Source organism: Suillus bovinus, assembly GCF_016758785.1.
Source record: "Suillus bovinus strain UH-Sbo-P2 chromosome Unknown EDB93scaffold_13, whole genome shotgun sequence".
NCBI lineage: Eukaryota > Fungi > Basidiomycota > Agaricomycetes > Boletales > Suillaceae > Suillus > Suillus bovinus.
The window spans coordinates 154,958-174,693 of record NW_024542069.1 but is presented as its reverse complement, the minus strand read 5'-3'; the positions used below and the strand labels follow the sequence as shown (position 1 = coordinate 174,693).

Genomic DNA, 19,736 nt, shown 5'->3' with positions numbered 1-19,736 from the left:
TTGAGGTCGCGGAAAAACGTAAGCAACGATGCAACACGACTGCCTGTCTTCCTTTCGTAATTCTCTAATCGTAATCAACAGGTCCGGCTGCGGCTAAAGGCAAGGAAAAAGAAAAAGACAAGAAGGACCTCTCAAGACAGACTACGCTCTTTGGTATGCCTTCGAAACCTCCTGCAGAGAAGGAAAAGCGAGCAAAGAAAAAAATCGAAACAACACCTGAAGCTGAAGAGGCAAAGCGAAGCCCTCCGGCAGACTCCCAAGCCATGGATGTAGAAACCCAGGATGCCACGCTAGTAGACAGCCAAACTCACTCCGACCCATCAAACGTACAGATGGACACTCAGCCTCTGGACATGGATGACGAGCCCATTGAATGGCCGGATTCACCGCTGGCTGCTGCTGCCAACGACGATGATTAGGTCCTACTTTTTCCCCTTTTTTTCATCTACTATTGTAGGTATATCTTCAGTGGTTTCGGATTGTGTATCTAGAGCATGGCATAGTCTAATGCATTGCTTAACTTGAACGGTTGTGTTCGAAAATATAGGCTGCAAGCTCTCTGTCATAGTAACCCGACTCCACCTCTGACACTTTGACTAGACACTGGCACCACCCACTCGGGCTCCTCGCTGGGAATGCAAGGGCCGGACTTGCTTATACACTCAAATTCTTCCCAATTCAACAGAACTATGGAGAAATGCTGCAGATTTCAAGGGGATGGAACCGAGTGAGATGATATTTTTTGGGAATGACACATTAATTCCAATGGTCAATTTATGCGGGGTTCCCCTCCATCTTGAGAGCTCAAAAGCGGACCTTTTGCAAGGAATGAACGGATAACGTGAACTTGAACAGGCTCCTAGTTTGTATGGACACTTGACACGGCCGACGTTCGTCATATCACTGGCGACGATCATGAGGGCGCAACGTTTATGTACTAGAATCATAGCAGGCGCTTCCAGAGGTCACGGGCATATCAGATAACCCGAATTTATTTGTCACTTTTTTTTCGGGAGCTCTTTCCTGATTGCGTAGCAGAGTGTTCTTCAGAAAAGGGGTCAGGTTGTATCGATCCCTGAAGAGAGAGCATTTCGTTCGCCACAGTTTTTCTATCATAAAGTTCATCAACATTTCTGTCATTGAAAATGACTGTCCACTTACCCAATAACTGTAAACTCTAGATACCCATCTGTTCCGCCAAGTTTCGTCCCCGTCAAACGATGTACCCACTGTCCACTCGCCTCTGGTACCGCTTCGTCCTCCGTCTTCTCACTATCACCATCCTTCATTCCTGCGTCCCCTTCTTTATCGACAGATGATACTACAGCACCTTCCCCATACTCAGGGTCATTTTCCGCAGGTCCATACTCGAATTCCCAGATATCTTGTGGAATGTGATGTCGTGGTATAGAAACATTAAACGTGCGGTGGAGGAGAAGCGAAACATGATCGGGAGCATACATGATAATTTTGCCAACTATTGAAAATCATGTTATTCAATTCAAACAACACAATGCAAACGAAGCACATACCAAGTTTCATGGCTATACTTGGGCTCCATACCGTAGCATCGAAAGCGACGTTACAGATCGCGAAAGGACAGTCGGCATTTATGCTCGCTGTTGGACTCAGGAAATGTATATTTGAATGAGCTAAGAGAACGCCACACAAGGACGGGATATATCTTCATATTCAGTTCAGTATCACAACGTTGTCTAGGAGAGGTACCATCGCACCGCATAATCATGCTATCTAACATTTCCTCCACCCCCGTCCGTAGATTACTGGCGAATACAGGAGGTACAGAGAGTGTTATGGTTGCTTTTGTCACTCGGAATTCACTTGTCGAAGGTTCGGCGCGGAGCGTCCCCGTGTCCTGTCTCAATTTCTCTTTCTTCTTCTTCCTTGGTGCACCATGGTCTGCATCGGATGCACGATGCTTCCGTTTCTTGTCACCTGAGGCAAGTGATGAGATGGATGTGGTCATCGTAATATGTTATGAGATATAGTCCAAGCAGAAATTTTGGACGGCGTTGATCATGTGACTCTTTGACAGCCGACGAAATTTCGGCACCAACGTCGGAGTCGACGTTGCAGTAGCATCCTCATATGCTCCATCTCTCCCTGCTTCTAGTTTCTTTTAGTGGTTTTGTTTTGAAGGAGTTGTAATGGTGAGTCATAGTTGCTCTTAGGTTGGATTTGTGGACTGATGAGTACCTGTAGTCGGCCCCAAAAATTATCATACAAATTCTCATCACAGGTGCACAAATTTTCGGAAAGGCACTATTTGAAGCGGGGAAGCAGGCAGCCAAAAGTGCGTACTTCAAAAAATTTATCTTTGATTTCGTGCTCATATATTTCGTTTCGTCAAAGATGCAAAGCACACTCCGCAAGGCGCAATAGGCTCGGATATTGCGGGCGTTCGGAATGCTACCTCTGGCTCTTTGACAGATAAACTCACACTAGAACACCGTATGACACTGGACGAGGCTCATCTCATCCTGAATCTAAAACAAGGAGAAACCCTTGAGAATGTGTTGAGGGTGAATTTCTATTGCTTTGTCGACTTTTGAGTGCACGTCATACTGACTGCTATGACAGAATTATGAACATTTATTCAAAGTGAATGGTCCCCGGCCAGCCCCAGACCCACCGACAACTGGCGCAAGAGCGGGAAAACAGCCTGCTCCGCCTACACACTCTCATTACCTCCAGTCAAAAGTTGTGCGTGCCCGGGAGCGTATTGAGGCAGAGATGCGCGTCATGGAGGAAGTAGAATTCAACACCTCCACCTCCTGGAGCTGCTCCTCCGAGTTCAGCACAAACGAACGCGGGAGGCTCGAGTTGACCTCTCTTGTGATTACTTATATCCGCTTTCGATACGTTTCACTGATTTTAGATGAACCCAGAGCACATCCCCATTCACTCATCACTTAGCACACATAATATACACACAAGTATTACTGCCAGATATCTCGTCTCGACCTTGAACCAGCTCGTGAGGCAATGAGTGTTACGGTTTATTCAGCACACCTCCGTGTCTGAGAAGGCAATCATAGTATTTCGTCCAGAATGCGGATACAGCCGTTTGAGAACTGATTCAGCGCCCAGGGATTCGTTGTTCGCATCTTGTAGGTACGCTTGTTAAGAAATCTAAGCTACCAGACTAACAGTATTGTATCTGCATGCTTCTGGTTATAGTCAGGTGTCAGTGGGCCACCGTGCCTCGCACTCCAAGACGCTAGCATTTGACGTATATATGTTGGTGCGCGAATGTCACTTGCTTATCTGTTAGTATCGCGCTGAATTTCGTTTCTCAACCTCAATCTGCTGAGTTACCATATCGATTTATCTTTTTGAAACGTGGGTGTACTCTTGGGACAGCAGGAATAGCTACCTCCCTGACCTTCGTTGCGCAAATGCCAACTAATGTATGGCAGCGTTTATATTCCACGATTCTACGCAGACTAGGCCTGGACTTTCCACCTCCTCGGTATTGCGAAATGCCGGCTTTATCCGAGTCATGACGACTCAAACTTTGTGGAAAGCCTGTAGCATCCTGAATTCTGCCATATTCTGCCAGTGAGGTTCTCCCATCTGCCTGGCAGCGCAACCATGCCACGTCGTGATATAATGGCGGACTTCTGCCCACAACACCAGGGACTCCGTCACTTCTCAGAATACGAAGTCTCATCATACCGATCGCCGAGGAGCCACGCATTGACTCACCACACGATGTCGATTAGTCGCAAGCAGCAAGCGCATTAACACTTCTCCGGATGAGAATCAGCGACCATTAATGCCAGCGTCACTCCTGATAGGGGCTAACAAATTGTGGTAGCACCACTCGCATTATAAGTATTCCAGTACAGTAGGCATGAAAAGAAGTAACTCGATTATCTATCAACAGCTCTCATCTAAACACAAATCGATTCAAACATCAGTGAGAGATTCATTCTTGCTTCTATGATGTCTGATTCGAGTCTCGTGCACAGTGTGTTGTTCTCCAGTCGCGTACACTGGCACAGACGACAAATTTCAATCACACTTTTCTCCCTCCGGCACGTTCCAAAATGTCTCTCAGAATATGGTGGACTACTGCGTTTTTAGGACCGAATTCCATCAAAACAGCAGTACATATCGATACAAGTCTTCGGATTGTGGTAAAATGACCTGCAAGTGGTCCGAAGCATACGCGTTACCAATATGACCAGTAAGTATATTGGTTATTAGTCGCCGACCATACACTCAAATGCTAGGAAGGCATCTCGTCTCACATGATCGGGCATAACCTATGTGGACATCGAAAGGAGTACTAGGTCCACTGTTTGGTTGTAATTCTGATTGATTGATCCAAACGTATTTAACAATGTCGGGATGTCAAGGAAATAGCAGAGTCCAGACGTCAAAATTTGTCAAGAGTGAGTGCTAGGTGCCCAACAGTACCTCTGGCTGCCAGTTCCGCGTAGCTGTAGTCAATGTAATACTCAAAATGCAACTTAAGACTGTCTTCTAGCCAGGGTAGGCGTTCATTTTTGTACAAAGTTTGCTGCACGACGAATGAAACTCGTAAGTACAAGACGTAGAACGATTGAGATCGGCAGGGGGTTCCTAATCAAGCTAATATTTATTATGGCCAGTTTGATTCTAGACAAGTAGCGCCGAATATTGGAAGGCACTGATGTTGACATTTCATAAATAGGTTTCGATGATACCTGCGCAAGCGAACTCAGTCTGAAGCCCACAATCACAAGTCAGTAGTCCCTGGAGCAGACCATAACGTCCTTGGTCCACATACAAGCATCACCATATCGTTATCAAGATTGGTAAATTAGTAAAATAAGTTCTTTCTCGCCACCTTTTAGTGACAATGGATGGCGAAGAACTCCTCACAGGACAATAAACAAGGATTCAAAAAAAAAAATACTTCCACAGATACCCAGGTGATCTGAATACAAATTATATAGCACGATATATGGTGGCGGTACATATCGCATAATGAATCAGTGAATAACAGTCAAATCATGCTATGGTCTGAGTGAGGTGCTCAGACACAATTGTGTTGACTCTTGGATCGATGTCTCCAAGGATCTGAAGGGTCTCATGCTGTCCAGTCAAATATTAGCCTACATGAAAGCAGTCAAAAACGAGCAGATACATACCCACAAACGTTTCGAAACCTCCCTTCCTTCCGCACTGAGAGTATAATCACTCACTTCGGCAATTTCGCAGCTAGACAGATAGTGGCCATGCCGTTCCCGCTCATCTAGCTCAATTGCCGCATGAACAAGTGTCCGACTGCCCATCTCAGTTGTGCGTGCCACCAACCCTTTGTAAGTTTTCACGAGAAATTTGAAGAGTGGATTTGATTCGATGTCTCGCGTAAGACGGGAGTGGCAAGAACCAGGATTGACCGTCGAAACTGCAACCAAAGTTGGTGTGGCAAGTCGAGAAGACAGCTCACGAGCGAACATCACTTCGAGGACTGCGCATGTCAGAGTGGTGAGCAGAATAATGTAATGCATGTACTCTGTTACTCACGCTTGGTTAGAGAGTAGCGATTCAACATTACACTACAGCATGTTATTAGTGCTCCAGGAACAAACGTCAATGAGATTTACCTAGAGGTACAGTATGCCTTATCGTTGATTGTTTCGATAATACTAGGCCATTTGTCTGCCCCTTTTAGTCTGTTGGCTAAAAAATGAAACTCGCTAGACACAATAACCAGTCTCGAGGCACGTTCAGGAGTCCCTGCCTTAATGAGGTGAGGCAGCATCAATAGGCTCAACAGAGCGGTCGACAGGTAATTCACTTGAAATCTATGAAGATTTTTGAGGAAAAGTGACAGTAATGATAACAAAGCACTCACGTAGTTTCATAGCCATCCGGAGTGGTCGTGTACTGCAGCGTCGATATGCCGGCATTGGCGATGAGAGCATTGGCTGTGCAGCCCTTCGCTTCAAAATTATCCACAAAAGAGCGAACTGAATCGAATGAGCACAACTCAAGAGGCCAGCATTCGATGGCACTCATGCCAGACCGAGCCTCCACATCTATAGAAGTCATAAGTAAAGACCTTCTGAGTCAAGGCTCATGCATACCTGCTTTAGATTTTTCGCACTTGATTTCGTCTCTGCTGGTAATCAACAGGCTCTTAGGCTTTAGTTGGGCTAAATGGACAGCGGCTTCGTATCCGAGCCCGACATTAGCACCAACTACGATCAGCGACTGATCGCTAACGTCTGCATTGGGGATTGGAAGCTCTGCCCACTGCTCGCAAAGATACCCGAAGACGGTGAGCTTGCCCATTTATGGCTGAGTTGAGACTGAGATGTAGAACAGTGAGTATATACAGTGACTTCACCATTCCGAAGTAGATTGGCTCTTTTATACTAGTACCATTCCTTGCAAGTAGAGGCGAAGAAGAGTCAAGACCGGCAGCGGAATCAGCCATTCCCATATTTTTAAGCCGAAATACTCGTTCCTATACCTACGCGACATTATAAACCCATATGGAGCAGCATTGAACCTTTCGCAAATGAGACTGCGTAAGATTTAGAAACGTCCATTTTTCTTGTGCCGAAAAGCAGATCTGTTACCGTTCCGGAATAGCATCGGTTCCCAAAATGATGGCGTTACTTATGGCTGGTACACCTTCCGATATTCGAATTCGGTACTGCTGCGCTTCTTCTCCAACCCTAAGGAACCAACGGGAGTGGATGCTTTCGACCGGCCTTCCAGTGTTGAAATCCGCTCCGCTTGCACAGGCCCGCTAACGTGAATCACTCTGCATAATTCCCAGTGTGGGTATCAGAGTGAGGCCCTTTCCTGGTGGCCTTTTGCCTGATCAATTACCTGCTTTAGCTCTCGAGGATTGCTATTGGCCGTAATCCAGACTGTCGATAACAGGCGTTCGTCAATTTCCACCACGCATCCTAGTTCGATTGCACCAAGACACCTCACAACACGCACTTCCATTTACCTTTCTCCCTCACTGGATCATGGATGAAAACAATCCTCCTCGGAAGAAACGCTCGAGGGCAGCCGAAGCCAAGTCATCCAGACCCTCATCTGGTAGAGGAGAGAACCAGGAGGGCAACCAGTCACGATGTATGAATTTTTATCTTGACAACTACGTTATCTCTAATCATTACAGCCATCCTCTTCTCGCCTTCGAGGAATGGGTCTTGTGGACGACCCGCGGGGTCAGTCTGTAAACTTTTTGGCAAGGCAACGAAGCGCTCGACAGTCCCCAAAATCTGGACCCACAGCTGCAAGTTCCAGCTACAGGACACCCAACCTGTTCAGTCAAAGAAGGTAAGCGTAATCCCAACTCTGAGTGTGCCCTGTATGCCATGATTAGTACTAATCGCTTCTGCAGGATCTCACCCCTCGCACTCTCGAAGTTCAGGGATCGTTCGATTAATGAAGTTCGGGATATTCTCATTCATCTCTTTCGACAACATGCTGATGTATATGCTCAGGCCGAACATTTGGACCCGAAGGTTGTGAACGAAAGAATCGCCAAAGCCAACAGAGGTCTCGCGGGCACCCAGCCACATCCCCGCATTACTCTAAAACGCTTCTTCCACGACCAACGGCGTATCCGTTTCTGATACAATCAACACGTTCTCCGCGTTGCTTAAACCCTTGAAGATATTCAACTTCGTTGCCAGCGTGATTGCAAACGTACAACCCATCTATCTCTCTTCTGTACATGACTGACGTTCGTACGCAGGTCCATCCCTACGCGAAGGTGGCACCGAGGATCTCCACTTGCGCATCCGGGGGAAGCTTCTTTCTCAACCATCGCTGTCGCAGGTTGACAAAATTTCGGTTACAGATGATTCTCCATCATGCAGACCGTGACCTTGCTGTTTCCAGTCTACTTTTCAAGATCTCTGAAGTCTAACCTTTCATCGCAGAGGAGGAGGAATTGGCCAAGATTGAATCCATGGTAGCGACGTATGGGAAAATAGCGCATCAGACACTTGAATGTGCTGATCTTGACACCCATTACTCTGAGAAGAGGAGCGCCTGTAAGACGTTTCGACCAAATGGACGCCACGATCAAGAGCTATAACAGCATCCTCGGCAGTCTCATGCAGCAATTCCGAGACCGGGCAGCCCGTGACACTGTTGTGATTGTCCACCGCATGGGTATGTGCTCACTTCAAGGTGCTCGCTCTGAAATCTGATGGCCTGTTTGAATAGGCTCGTCTCGCCTCATAATATATCAAGGGCACGAACTTTGTGAGCCGAGGCTCGATGCACCGTATCCACGATATTTCTGAAACATCCGCCAAAGGCGCGCATCTCTCGGATGAGATGTACCAATGCGTCTTGGCAGATATCATGCCAAAGCACAAGTACGAGGAAGCGATTTCAACCTTGCGGTCTGTGATGGGTCAAATTCTTGCATAGTCAGAACCACTTCCTGTCAATACGTTGAACATGATGCGACGGTGTTTCCCATGTGATGATGACATGAAGCATCTTTGGCTAGCACGTCTCCGGTACTTCAGGTTCTGATATTCCCATACGTCCCCTTCACGCTTCATTCTCGACTTCCTCACAGACAAAGCGCGGAGCCACGCTTTCTTCTGGAATCCACAGAGTATCTGGAATCCACATCGAACTTCAACATTGTTCTATAGTGGTACAGTGGAATCAGATTACATATCATGAATTATACTCAAAATCTGGAATCCACAACGAACTCCTTTGCCATTGTCCTATAGTGGTATAGTGGAACCAGATTACATATGAATTATACTCAAGGCCTCATAAAATGTCTTGGTGTCTCCTTGACAGGACATCGTTATCCTACCTTTCACTCTCATCATGCACCCAGAGTTCCCACCAGTTTCGTTCCTCGCAGCTCTGTCACTTCTTCTTCCTCTGCCATCGCATTGGCGAGCACAAAATGTTGCAACTCTCTCCATCATTGCCTGGCTTTTCATTCTCAATGTTGTGTATGGCGTCGATGCCATTATTTGGAGTGACAATGTAAACATCGTTATCCCAGTGTGGTGTGATATCAGTGCGTTCAATCATGACAGTGAAGTTTTTTTTGCTAACCCCCTTCGAGCCAGTAAAATCATCATAGGGTCTACATTTGCGCTTCCTGCTACCTGCCTTTGCATCTGCATTCATCTCGAGCACGTCGCATCGGTAAATCGGCGCAAAACTTTGCTAAGCGACAAACGCATCCGCCAGCTTTTCGAACTGTTCATGTGTTTCGGACTGCCAATGGTTTCCATGGGACTTCGTATGTGCAGTTCTTCTCGGACGTTGTACCATGCTGATCATTTTGCTAGACTGTATTGTGCAAGGCCATAGGTTCGATATTATCGAGGGGTATGGTTGTCGCCCAACGACATATGTCTCAATCCCTGCTATCTTTCTCATTTGGGTGCCTCCACTCACGCTATCTGCGATTGCTCTTGGGTTTGCATGTACGTTTTTTTTCCTGTTGATTTTTCTTCACTAAATTATTTCAGGTGCTTCTTTCGTCCAATTCGCGCGACGTCGGTCTACATTCGCACGTTACCTTGATACATCTCGGAATGGCCTGACAATTTTTCGTTACTTCCGTCTGATGCTTCTGGCGGTCGTAGAAATGATCTGGAACATCATGGTCACATCCTACACCCTTTGGTTCAGCGCAATGGATATACGCCCGTGGACGAACTGGGCTGACGTGCATTGGAACTTTTCTCGCATCGACTTATATCCCACTGCCTTCATGCCAAAGATCGTCATCACCCACTATTACCTCGCATGGTGGATTGTTCCGGCCTCCACCTTCATTTTTGTGGCGTTCTTTGCTTTCGGCAAAGACGCTGTGAATGAATACACGGCATGTATAATGTGGATACGCCGAAATGTCCTCAAGCAAACAATTGGACAAACCGCTCCAGGCTCTGTTCCACTCGCAAGGTACGTCATGTGTTCTCAACATTGATTCCTTGTCTAACTATTGTCAGGTATCCTCGCGCTGTTGGGCCATCCCCGCCTAGGTTCGACGTTGACATCTATGACTATCATACATCCTCCCGTGCCAAGCAAGCTGTTAAATTTCCCGCACCTGCTTATCATGCACGAGCGTATGGATCTAGAGATCATTTCCGGGCGCTTAACGCCCCTCCAAGCCACTCTGGTTTCTCTTACGTTCTTGATATGTCCTCGACTCGTAATCATACCCAAGATGCTTATCGAATGGTGTAATACCTTTGATTTAACCTCGCGGATTACGACTGCTGAAGTCAGCCGCTAGCCTCTTCGCTTGATACATGCTACGTTTCACAACGGTTCGTGTCATAGACATACACACTCTTTACGCGCCTCGCTTTAGATATTTATCTAACTATCCAATCATTTGTTTACTTGTAACGTCACAACACTCATTTGTACATCATGTCAATTCAACGCTTTACTGCCATAAGATGACCTAATTAGCCATTTTACATGTCTTTTCACACCCCACCTACTCTGAAGTCACAACGTTAACGAGCTCCTCGGAATTTGGTCCAGCACCATGTAAGGGTCGAACATCATTAATTCATTTTTTCTTGCCCTTACCCTGACCTTGAAGCCGAGAAACAGTCATTTCCGGAGGAGGGCAGATGGGTTCACGATGCTGTCGGACGGTCACTTGAAGCCCGTTGTACACGGCAACTCGCTGAAGTAATTCCTCATCATGGCCCGGGTATGCTTCATCCTCCTGCAAAAAATGGCACGTTTCCTACAGAAAAAGGTGACCCTCCCCGCCTATCGTGGCAGTTGGGAAAACCTGCAAGACCAGCCCAAAACTGCTGCCATCCCCGCTATCCTACAGTTCCTCTTGCCCTAGCTACCAGGCTCTTATCCTAGGAGACAGGTTCCTGCAACTTATGTTCGGAACGTGGTCTGCCTCGTTACGCAACGGTTCTGCTGGACGCTCTGGCTTGGGTTCTGCTTATCCAAGCCAGTCGTTAAGCGTAGGCGATTCGTAGAGCAACCAGAGTTTTGCCAACCGGTCTGCCGAAATTGGTTGTACCTGGCAACTCCAGGGTATCCGAGACTCGCAGAGATGTCATTTAGTTCTGATAACACGGGTCGAATTCAATAGAACATGAATCGAATTGGAAAGTAAGATCGTGCACGCTGGAGGACCCCCCCTCGTGTCATTGCTTACAGCATGTGTCAGGCTCAGGCTATCTTGACACTAAGTGCTTGGAACTTCGCTCGCAACTTGAAGAATCGGAAGTCCACACAAAGACCGATATGGCACTTGCAGTTAGACTCGTAGCTGTCTCTGAAGTTGTAAGTGCTTGACGTTGGGGGCAGCGCACACAACATAGTACTAAATCTATATAGCCTAGACCCGGCAAAACAACCAGTTTCGCTAGGTTGTTTGTAGCCACCGGTAGAACTGGTGGAACCTGAGTAGTTCTTCCCCCCACGCTAGCAACCACATGCATAAGCTATCGGGACATTGTGATTTGCCACAACACTTCATGATAAAATTGATCAGGCATCCGCCGCATCCGTGGGTTTATGGTTATGCAAATCGAGCTGGACTGGGGGTGTTGGAACGAGCTGTGTCCGTGCACTCTACGGTCATGATCCATACTAGTAATGTCTTGACAATTGTATATATGCATCCTACAGGACTTCACCGGCTTCATGCCGAAAGTCGAGCAACCTGCATGTTTGAGTGGATGATCACTAGTATCGATATCTCGTCCTCAGATTGCAGATCGGTAATTTATTCTAATTCTAGGACTGAATTCAGCACCCGAAGATAATGACTGGAGGGAGGGGGAATATCTCGCACGTTATGAGTATTTTCCTGGCCAGCGGTACGCTACAGGATTTCATGAGGGGCTAGCAAATGTGACAGCTAATTTCAATCGGTGTCTACGAGCACCTACATCGGAACTCCATTTTTGTTACCTTGTCGCGATTTGGAGCGGCGGTCAGCACTAGATATAATAGCTGACAGCGCTGAGGACCTACATCGTTATTACGCGCCGCTGTATTGACATACACCCCGCAGCTAAATGCCAGTGAGGATGAAAAGATAGATTACATAGTACAAAGTATCTCTCGCTCACCGACAAGGGTTATGCGATCATTACGTCGGGCTTCCCCGCAAACTGGAATTATTGTCGTCCAGGTGGTGCATAACGCCAGGCGATAAGCCAGTAGGGTGGGTACAAAAGCCAAGCGCAAAAAATCTAGCGCGCTGCGGGTTCCATTGGCATCCCATGTTAATGTATGGCGTTGGGAAACAAAGATGTTGGTGCGAAAGGACAAGACAATAGCATCGGTTCAAGGGCTTCGATAGGCTTCGAGTTGTATGTTTGTCCATTGAGTGTACGCGGGACGTGTATTTGCAGAGAGTGTTATACATCTTATCGTTAGGAAGTTTCTGTAAAACATGCGTACATGAATTCAGCATTAAGAGACACTGAATACTGACCGTCACAGTGCATCCTTGCTCAACCGTAAACAGGCCACCTGGCATACATCTGGTGAAAGTCTCCACGGAAGGCAAATCTCTCCTGATAACGTTCTCAAGCATGCGGCATGTGGAGGCAACTGCAGTGTTTTGCGTGTGAGATATCTATCACTTCGAGATCTTGTAAGGCTGGATGCATAGCCAATATTTTGGATCTAATGATGGGTTCAAGTTGAAGGAGAAGCGCAAAGTTGTGGGACAATCTTTGTCCTTATGCTGGAGTCCCGGACGAAGGAAAAAATCTTGTTACCCGCCACCTGTGATTAAACCTCTCAAGAAGAAAGCTCGAACTAGCCGTTCTTTCTTTTCAGGGAAAAACCTGCAAAAACTATATTTTATTGCGAGCTTTAATGTAACAAACACTTATCAGTGCTTCGATGCTATATGCTGCTGTCCTTCTCCATCCTCGAGAGCCTTGACCACCTCTTGCACTTGGTCCTCAGTCGACCACTCTATCGACACCGTCACCACACCCTCTTCATTCTCAGGGCTTTCTAGCGTCTTCAACTGGCTATCCAACATCGCAGCCTTCATGAAATGCCCCTGGCGTTTCATCATTCGGTCGGTAAGCACCTCCCGTGAGCCTTTCATGTGAACAAAGCACGTCGGAAGCTTTCCTGAATGCTTTGACGCCTCAGCTTCCGACAGAGTTTCGCCCCTTAGCACTGACCGGTAACTCCTCTTCAGCGCCGAGCACGCAATGATGATACCCGGCTTCTGGCCTTTATCCCTCACACTGGAACTCGGATGGTCACTACGCCCAAACATGTTGTGCTGGTCAAGCGCCGTCTCTGCACTTGGCTCCGCATGCGATCCGTGGTCACCTCCAAGCTGACTCAGAACGCTACTAACGGCCGTTCTGCGAATAGTCTCCAGCCAGGGCCGGCGATCTGCGTCTGTGAGAGGTTCTCCACGTGACATCTTGTCTACATTAGATTGCGGATGGAGATCATCGCCGTCGATGAATGGGAGACGGAGAGCCTTTGATAGTGCAGCGCCGAGAGTAGATTTGCCTGTACCAGATACGCCCTGAAGTGCAGTGAGCATGTTTGATGCCAGTACTTCGGATTACGGTCAAATAGTAGACATACCATCACTACCAAGAACACCGCATCGCTCATGTTTCGATCAACAGGAGGCTTACTTTCCACCGAGGAGTCAAGGTCGACAGCCATATGATTTCCCTCTCTGTCCTCAGAATATGTTGGCGCCTCGGAGTCCACGCTTGGAACTGGCACAGACATGGCGAATCACGATGGCGTTGCCACAAAGTTGATGCGACTGATGTAGTACCTTGAGCTTAAGCTTGATCTATGTCGATGGAATTCGTGTGTTCTTGACCAAACGTCTGGGAAAATAATTCCACAAGGTTCGAATATAATTGATGACGATGGCCGACGAGGAAGAAGAGACGTGGCTAGGGTAGCAGACGTGGAACTGATCAGTATGCACCATGTGGAAGTCGGCGAATCGGAGTCCGTGCGTTCATATTTTTGATTTCATTTGGCTGTCAGATCAGACGGAAGACTCAGCTGACCTTGATTAATAACGAGACCTTCCCATTCTAGTGCCAAACGTTTCTTGGAGAAGAGTACATCATCTTAGAATCCATTCATGTGAAGTCTGTGTAAAGGATGTACAAATCCGAAGTACGTAGCACGACTTCGCAAAAGAAAACAAGAAGAGTTTGAGAGTTGAACGAGACTGCGAGGGCCTAGAGGGGTTGAGTCTAAGTTAATAGGCAAACGCCGGCGACCCCTCGCCTGACCCGACGCGTACGCCAACTCAATCTGAGAGAACGCGTCAGTGACAAGTCTCATCTTACCAGTGCGCTCCCTCCTCCCCATTCGCCGATTCATCAACTATGGTATGTGCATTTTATAAGTTCCATTGAAACACAAATACTCACATGAATCCCTCGTGCAGGCCCGAAGATATGACAGTGCGTATCCTAGCAGCATACTGAGCTCATATAGTGACCATTGATTTACAGGTCGAACAACAATATTCTCTCCGGAAGGTGCGTAATTAATATTATCAACCTAATCACTTGATTTGACTCGCTTGCCATACACAGGCCGGCTTTACCAAAGTACGCTCATCAGAGAATTGCAGATGGCTCACATCCTAACCCTATTTTTCCAGTCGAATATGCCATGGAAGCCATTTCACACGCAGGAACAGTCCTCGGCGTACTCGCAAAGGACGGTGTCGTCCTGGCCGCTGAGAAACGTGTGACAGGGAAACTCCTTGATCTTTCCAGCGCAAAGGAAGGCGGGGGCTACGGCGGCAGTGGGGAAAAGATGTTCTTATTAAACTCGTAAGCACTGTCCTCGCAAGTACCTAGGAAGCCTCTTGATTTCTGGCTCTTGTAGAAATGTAATCGGAGGCGTTGCAGGCATCACGTCCGATGCGAATTCGCTAGTGAACTACGCGCGCACTGTGGCACAACAACATCTTTTGCAGTATAATGATGATATACCAGTTGAGCTTCTTGCACAGCGATTGTGCGATCTGAAACAAGGATACACGCAATTTGGAGGTCCGTTGGTATATTCCTCAATTGGTTTGCCTTGGCTTTAATGAGATATCGTCTAGGTTTACGTCCGTTCGGCGTCTCACTGCTATATGCAGGCTATGACCCACATTATCATTTCCAATTGTACCATTCCGATCCATCTGGCAACTACTCCGGGTGGAAGGCAACATGCATCGGGGCGAACAATGGCACAGCACAGAGTTTACTCAAACAAGAATACAAAGACGATTTGGGCGTCGAGGAAGCTATAGGGCTCGTGTTGAGGGTAATGAGCAAGACGATGGATAGCACGACTCTTGGAAGCGAAAAGCGTAGGCTCATCCTACTTTCTTACCCAAATACGGCGCTGATCTGTACTCGGTAGTCGAATTTGCAGTCCTCACGTATGACCAAGTAGCGAAAGCACCAAAAGCCAAGATCTATAAACCTGCAGAAATTGATGCTCTGCTTCGGGCGGAAGGGCTTGCGAAGAAGGATGAGGATACAGAGATGAAGTAACTGATCATACATACTCGTAGCTGTATTCGTGTACAACAATTTCTTCGAACCTTCGGAGTGAGCAAGGTATATTAATTACGAAGCATAAAGGGCACCGACATTCCTCATCTATGGTCTGTCTACATTGGGCCGCATCCGGCCCTTGTCAGAAGGAAGACATGGAGACTAATCGAAGCGATGTAAGCAGAAGGGATATACATATTGATAGGAGCTTTCATGTACACAGATCAATGGCATGCCATCCCCTTGTCAGCAGGGCCGTTTGGCTCTATAGTATCACTCAAGATGTAGTGTCCCGCAGCAGCACCAAGGATGACTGCAAAAATCAGGTATGCCTATGCGCAAACAAATTAGTCAGTATCCAAAAAAACAAGCAGTTAGACACACATTATATGTCATGAATACAAGCATCAAAAAGAAGGACAAGCCTACGCTGGCTCCATACAGCACGGCACGCATGACACGATAGAGGGGGGGCACAGCGAATCTATAAAGATCAGGCAAAGCGAGTCAGCAGGATCGAAGTAAAGGCACGTGTAGTAGTAGCACCCACCCCTGCTTCCTTGCGACCCTCGAACCATTCAACAAGCCAGTCTCCTCAGCTTCATCATCACGTTCAGGCGAGCTCTGCCTACTCAGAGCAAGCGGTGTCCTACGCCCGTTCTGTATCTTTAACTTGACAGCAATGTGCTTATCAAAGTCCCTCGAGGAGACACGGAGGTACTCGTAGAGCATACCTAGGGCTACAATGGCGAGGAAGGAGAAGAAAAATTGAAGGTTAGAGCGGATGTGCCATTGTGAGAATACGATGCAGGTGTCTATGATTTGGGTATTCCTGGGGATGGGGTAAGTGTGGGTGGGTTGGACTCTGTGGTTTGACGTACCAGAGCATGTGCATTGAGCACCTTGCAGCCATATCGTGTGCGCCGTGATCCATTGTGGGATACGTAGATAACTGGTGTTTTGCAGTTGTCGGACGAGAATATTTACTTGTGGGATATTCTGGCTCCGGATACAGTGGAGGGCTACTATACAGCCGACCAACTAGGACTGTGTGGAGTGCTGAAGTGTTGCAATCTGACGAGCTCACAACCTCTAAGTTCCGCTTCCACCCCTGATATTGTCTAGTTTATATGAGGTGTACATAAACAAACCAAAATATAAGTTACATGTGCTACACCTGAGGCCGTCGAGCATCGCTCTGCCAGTGTATCATCAACAAGAAAGAAAAATCCTTTTCCCATTCTCTATGTCCAGTGGAGCCTATATGACATGCTCACATGGACCTTACTGTCAGAGGTTGAGAAACACGAGAGCAGGCTTGTTTTACTTGCTACTGCAGCTGGCAGGAAGCGGGAGGTGCCAGCATTCACCTTCAGATCCGCATCCATTTTCTGACCATGCCATAGAATGTGACATCTGGTGATAAATGAGTTCTCCGAATGTTATATTCCAGCTGACGGTTCAATTTTGCACCACAGGCAGCGCTTGGTGCCAAGGGTGGGTCTGGATAAGGTTGATCATAATGCACTGCCAGTCGAGCTTCTTGTACGACAGTTGTGCAATATGAAGCAATGATATACACAATTTGGAGGTACGTCAATATATTCTCTCCAGTTCATCTGTCTTGGCTTTAACAAGATGTCATCTAGGTCATAGGCTTCCCTGCTGTATGCAGGCCATGAGAAAACACCCCTGACTACCTTGTGGTGTTGACCAATGATCCTGGAGTACCTCCTCATTGATTGAATCTCGAATAGAGCTATCTTTGCAAAACCAGGACTGGTCAGAAACGCGTGATTGCGCTGTGTCAAAGTCCCATTCCTCAATACATTTGAAAGCCCATCCCCTGCGTCAACTTTTCTTTCCATCCAAACTGTTCGTCATGGACAGCGAGTCAAGAACGAAAATATGATATTTCCTGAGCTGTTGCTGTGACATATCGTCCAAGAGCCTACTAAAGGGTATATACGCACGCGTACGTGAGATATAGATCATACTCGTAGCTGTATTCGTGTACAGCAATTTCCTCGACCTTTGGAGTGAGCGGGGTATATTGAAACATAGAATGAACCAGAATCCTCATTTGTTCATGGTCCGTTTATATTGGTTTTCCGTAGTCAGACCTGGTCCTTGACAGAAGGAAGACATGGAGACTAATCAAAGCGATGTAAGGAGGTGTACTAGTAGCTTTCCACATGTACACAGATCAATGGCATGCCATCCCCTTGTCAGCAGGGCTGTTTGACTCTATAGTATCACTCAAGATATAATGTCCCGCAGCGGCACCAAGGATAACTGCAAATATCAGGTATGCCTATACGCAAACGAATTAGTCAGTGTCCGAAAAAAAACAAGCAGTTCAAACATACATTGTACGTCATGAATACAAGCATCAAAAAGAAGGACAAGCCCACGCTGGCTCCATACAGCACAGCACGCATGACACGATAGAGAGGGGGCACAGCAAATCTATAAATAAAAACAAGGCAAAGAGAGTCAGTACAATGAAAACAAAAGCACGTGTAGTAGCAGCACCCACCCCTGCTTCCTCGTGACCCTCGACGCATTCAACAAGCCAGTGTCCTCAGCATCATCATAACGCGCAGGCGAGCTTTGCCCGCTCGCAGTAAGCGGCGACCTACGCCCATTCTTGATCCTCAATTTGACAGCGACGCGCTTGTCAAAGTCCCTCGAGTAGACGCGAAGGTACTCGTAGAACATGCCTAGTGCTACGATGGCAAGGAAGGAGAAGACGAATTGGAGATTAGAGCGGATGTGCCATTGCGAGAATACGATACACGTGTCTATGATTTGGGTGTTCCTGGGGATGGGGTAAGTGTGGGTTGGGTTGGGGTGGACGGGACGTACCACAGCATGTGCATTGAACACCTTGGAGCCATGTTGTGCGCGCTGTGATCCATCATGGTTGTGAAGTACGCAGACTATTGGTGTTTCGGTTACTAGACCTCGGTTGAGAATCTTCCGACTCCTGGTACACTATGATCGAGTTGCCACTGCGCACCTTGCAGTATATATATAGATGCTAGCGCTCGTGAAGCGATGTAGAGCTTTGAAGAAGTATTAGTGGACAACGCAGCAGACACAGTTTGTTTGTATTTGCAGAGACCTGCTGGTAGTCATGCATACGTTGCAATTCAAAACCGTAAACAACCAACTAACTGTTGACAAGTGTTAATAGCTAACTGGCAGGTTCCTTCCCACCACCGCTTCAAGTGTGAGGGCAAACTGTGAGGGAGCATGCACCGCAGACTTGACGATCTATTGAAATCGGTACGTGGTTCTAGATTTTGATCCAGCCTTCCGAGTCGCACTCACGTTCGCGGCAGTGGTGCCTGGCTGACCTGAGTTTAGGAGTTTTATATTACTTCCTGTACCACACCAGTGCGAGGCACAAAATGACATTAGACGGGTACACAAGTATCTTTCAAGGGAAGCTTTCCTATTGTTAACTTTTCACTAAAACCTTTCCATAAGCGACAACGTAGAGAGAAAGCTGTCCACCAATAAGACACACATGCGGAACCCCTTGAAACCGTCAAGTAACTCATACCATCTGCAAGAAATTGACGTCGGCCTTTGCCCGACACTAGACCGACGAGTACGCGTATAGCTGTATCAAGGACGGGATTAAAGCCCGACTACAGAAGTGCAGGGCCTCCCAGGATGCTTGGCTAGAGGAGCTTGATGCCTGGATGAAAGACAGCCAAGAGGAGTACCAGGTCCAGTTGGCGTGAGGATAAGCAGACTATGTTAGCGGTGTCGAAAGATCGAGCATGTTTAAGCACCTAAGCCACCCTCTCAGGTTTACTGATCTTGGGCAATACATTCTATTTCGTATCAACACATTAAAGGTTTTCGACATTGTGGAAGAATTGATGTTTCGCGGGATACAAATACTAAGTTTGCACATAAACCATCAAACCCAGTAATTCCAACACACCCATACCTACTTATCTCGTTTGGAGGACTACACCAAGAGAAACTAGTTTCTCTTGGCTGCATCGATTGGGTTCGTCGTCATGCGGAAGGGAAATAGCGTGTTAGGATAGTAACCAAGAAATTAGGCTTTGCTGAGGCTCGATCGTTGAGTCATCGGCCCTTGTCGAGGGAATGCTGCAAAGAATTTACATCCGCGCAGAGGTAAGTCACGCGAGTTAAAGGAAA

General features: G+C 47.2%; 8 protein-coding genes across 8 annotated transcripts; 3 read left to right on the top strand and 5 right to left on the bottom strand.

Moving 5' to 3' along the window:
* Positions 1-528: 528 nt before the first annotated feature.
* On the bottom strand, positions 529-2,025 carry EDB93DRAFT_1223198 (uncharacterized protein). The gene is made up of 4 exons (XM_041451173.1): positions 1,737-2,025; positions 1,533-1,684; positions 1,162-1,477; positions 529-1,109 (listed from the first exon to the last, which is right to left on the bottom strand). The coding sequence occupies exons 1-4, from the start codon at positions 1,985-1,987 to the stop codon at positions 992-994; spliced, it is 837 nt and encodes a 278-aa protein (XP_041309925.1). The 5' UTR covers positions 1,988-2,025; the 3' UTR covers positions 529-991.
* Positions 2,026-2,054: 29 nt separating this feature from the next.
* EDB93DRAFT_157610 (uncharacterized protein) lies at positions 2,055-3,095 on the top strand. Its single transcript, XM_041455541.1, has 4 exons — positions 2,055-2,171; positions 2,224-2,314; positions 2,374-2,543; positions 2,602-3,095. The coding sequence occupies exons 1-4, from the start codon at positions 2,169-2,171 to the stop codon at positions 2,935-2,937; spliced, it is 600 nt and encodes a 199-aa protein (XP_041309924.1). The 5' UTR covers positions 2,055-2,168; the 3' UTR covers positions 2,938-3,095.
* A 1,639-nt stretch (positions 3,096-4,734) lies between these two features.
* EDB93DRAFT_1267681 (short-chain dehydrogenase) lies at positions 4,735-6,312 on the bottom strand (the record flags this gene model as incomplete). The annotated part of the gene is made up of 6 exons (XM_041454271.1): positions 4,735-5,106; positions 5,163-5,485; positions 5,542-5,573; positions 5,622-5,822; positions 5,873-6,056; positions 6,105-6,312. The coding sequence occupies 6 exons, from the start codon at positions 6,310-6,312 to the stop codon at positions 5,023-5,025; spliced, it is 1,032 nt and encodes a 343-aa protein (XP_041309923.1). The 3' UTR covers positions 4,735-5,022.
* A 2,535-nt stretch (positions 6,313-8,847) lies between these two features.
* On the top strand, positions 8,848-9,970 carry EDB93DRAFT_1081300 (GPCR fungal pheromone mating factor; the record flags this gene model as incomplete). Its single annotated transcript, XM_041445607.1, has 4 exons — positions 8,848-9,046; positions 9,095-9,274; positions 9,324-9,461; positions 9,507-9,970. The coding sequence occupies 4 exons, from the start codon at positions 8,848-8,850 to the stop codon at positions 9,968-9,970; spliced, it is 981 nt and encodes a 326-aa protein (XP_041309922.1).
* Positions 9,971-12,877: 2,907 nt separating this feature from the next.
* EDB93DRAFT_1102174 (P-loop containing nucleoside triphosphate hydrolase protein) lies at positions 12,878-13,755 on the bottom strand (the record flags this gene model as incomplete). The annotated part of the gene is made up of 2 exons (XM_041447176.1): positions 12,878-13,540; positions 13,603-13,755. 2 exons carry the CDS (start codon positions 13,753-13,755, stop codon positions 12,878-12,880), a joined length of 816 nt encoding a protein of 271 aa, XP_041309921.1.
* Positions 13,756-14,375: 620 nt separating this feature from the next.
* Positions 14,376-15,548, top strand: EDB93DRAFT_1102173 (N-terminal nucleophile aminohydrolase; the record flags this gene model as incomplete). Its single annotated transcript, XM_041447175.1, has 8 exons — positions 14,376-14,378; positions 14,438-14,453; positions 14,505-14,531; positions 14,589-14,603; positions 14,657-14,831; positions 14,887-15,053; positions 15,146-15,361; positions 15,415-15,548. 8 exons carry the CDS (start codon positions 14,376-14,378, stop codon positions 15,546-15,548), a joined length of 753 nt encoding a protein of 250 aa, XP_041309920.1.
* Positions 15,549-15,775: 227 nt separating this feature from the next.
* On the bottom strand, positions 15,776-16,660 carry EDB93DRAFT_1326947 (copper transporter; the record flags this gene model as incomplete). Its single annotated transcript, XM_041455073.1, has 4 exons — positions 16,433-16,660; positions 16,102-16,383; positions 15,936-16,035; positions 15,776-15,883 (listed from the first exon to the last, which is right to left on the bottom strand). The coding sequence occupies exons 1-4, from the start codon at positions 16,483-16,485 to the stop codon at positions 15,776-15,778; spliced, it is 543 nt and encodes a 180-aa protein (XP_041309919.1). The 5' UTR covers positions 16,486-16,660.
* Positions 16,661-17,757: 1,097 nt separating this feature from the next.
* On the bottom strand, positions 17,758-18,475 carry EDB93DRAFT_1239454 (copper transporter; the record flags this gene model as incomplete). Its single annotated transcript, XM_041451634.1, has 4 exons — positions 17,758-17,865; positions 17,921-18,020; positions 18,091-18,372; positions 18,420-18,475. The coding sequence occupies 4 exons, from the start codon at positions 18,473-18,475 to the stop codon at positions 17,758-17,760; spliced, it is 546 nt and encodes a 181-aa protein (XP_041309918.1).
* Positions 18,476-19,736: the final 1,261 nt, after the last annotated feature.

Bases quoted from the DNA above. Each gene is read 5' to 3' on its own strand.
- EDB93DRAFT_157610 (XM_041455541.1), top strand. The intron at 2,315-2,373 runs GTGCGTACTTCA...GTTTCGTCAAAG, and splicing joins GGGGAAGCAGGCAGCCAAAA to ATGCAAAGCACACTCCGCAA. The intron at 2,544-2,601 runs GTGAATTTCTAT...CTGCTATGACAG, and splicing joins CCCTTGAGAATGTGTTGAGG to AATTATGAACATTTATTCAA.
- EDB93DRAFT_1223198 (XM_041451173.1), bottom strand. From the start codon at position 1,987: ATGACCACATCCATCTCATCACTTGCCTCAGGTGACAAGAAACGGAAG. The intron at 1,478-1,532 runs GTATGTGCTTCG...GATTTTCAATAG, and splicing joins AAGTATAGCCATGAAACTTG to TTGGCAAAATTATCATGTAT. The intron at 1,110-1,161 runs GTAAGTGGACAG...ACTTTATGATAG, and splicing joins CTAGAGTTTACAGTTATTGG to AAAAACTGTGGCGAACGAAA.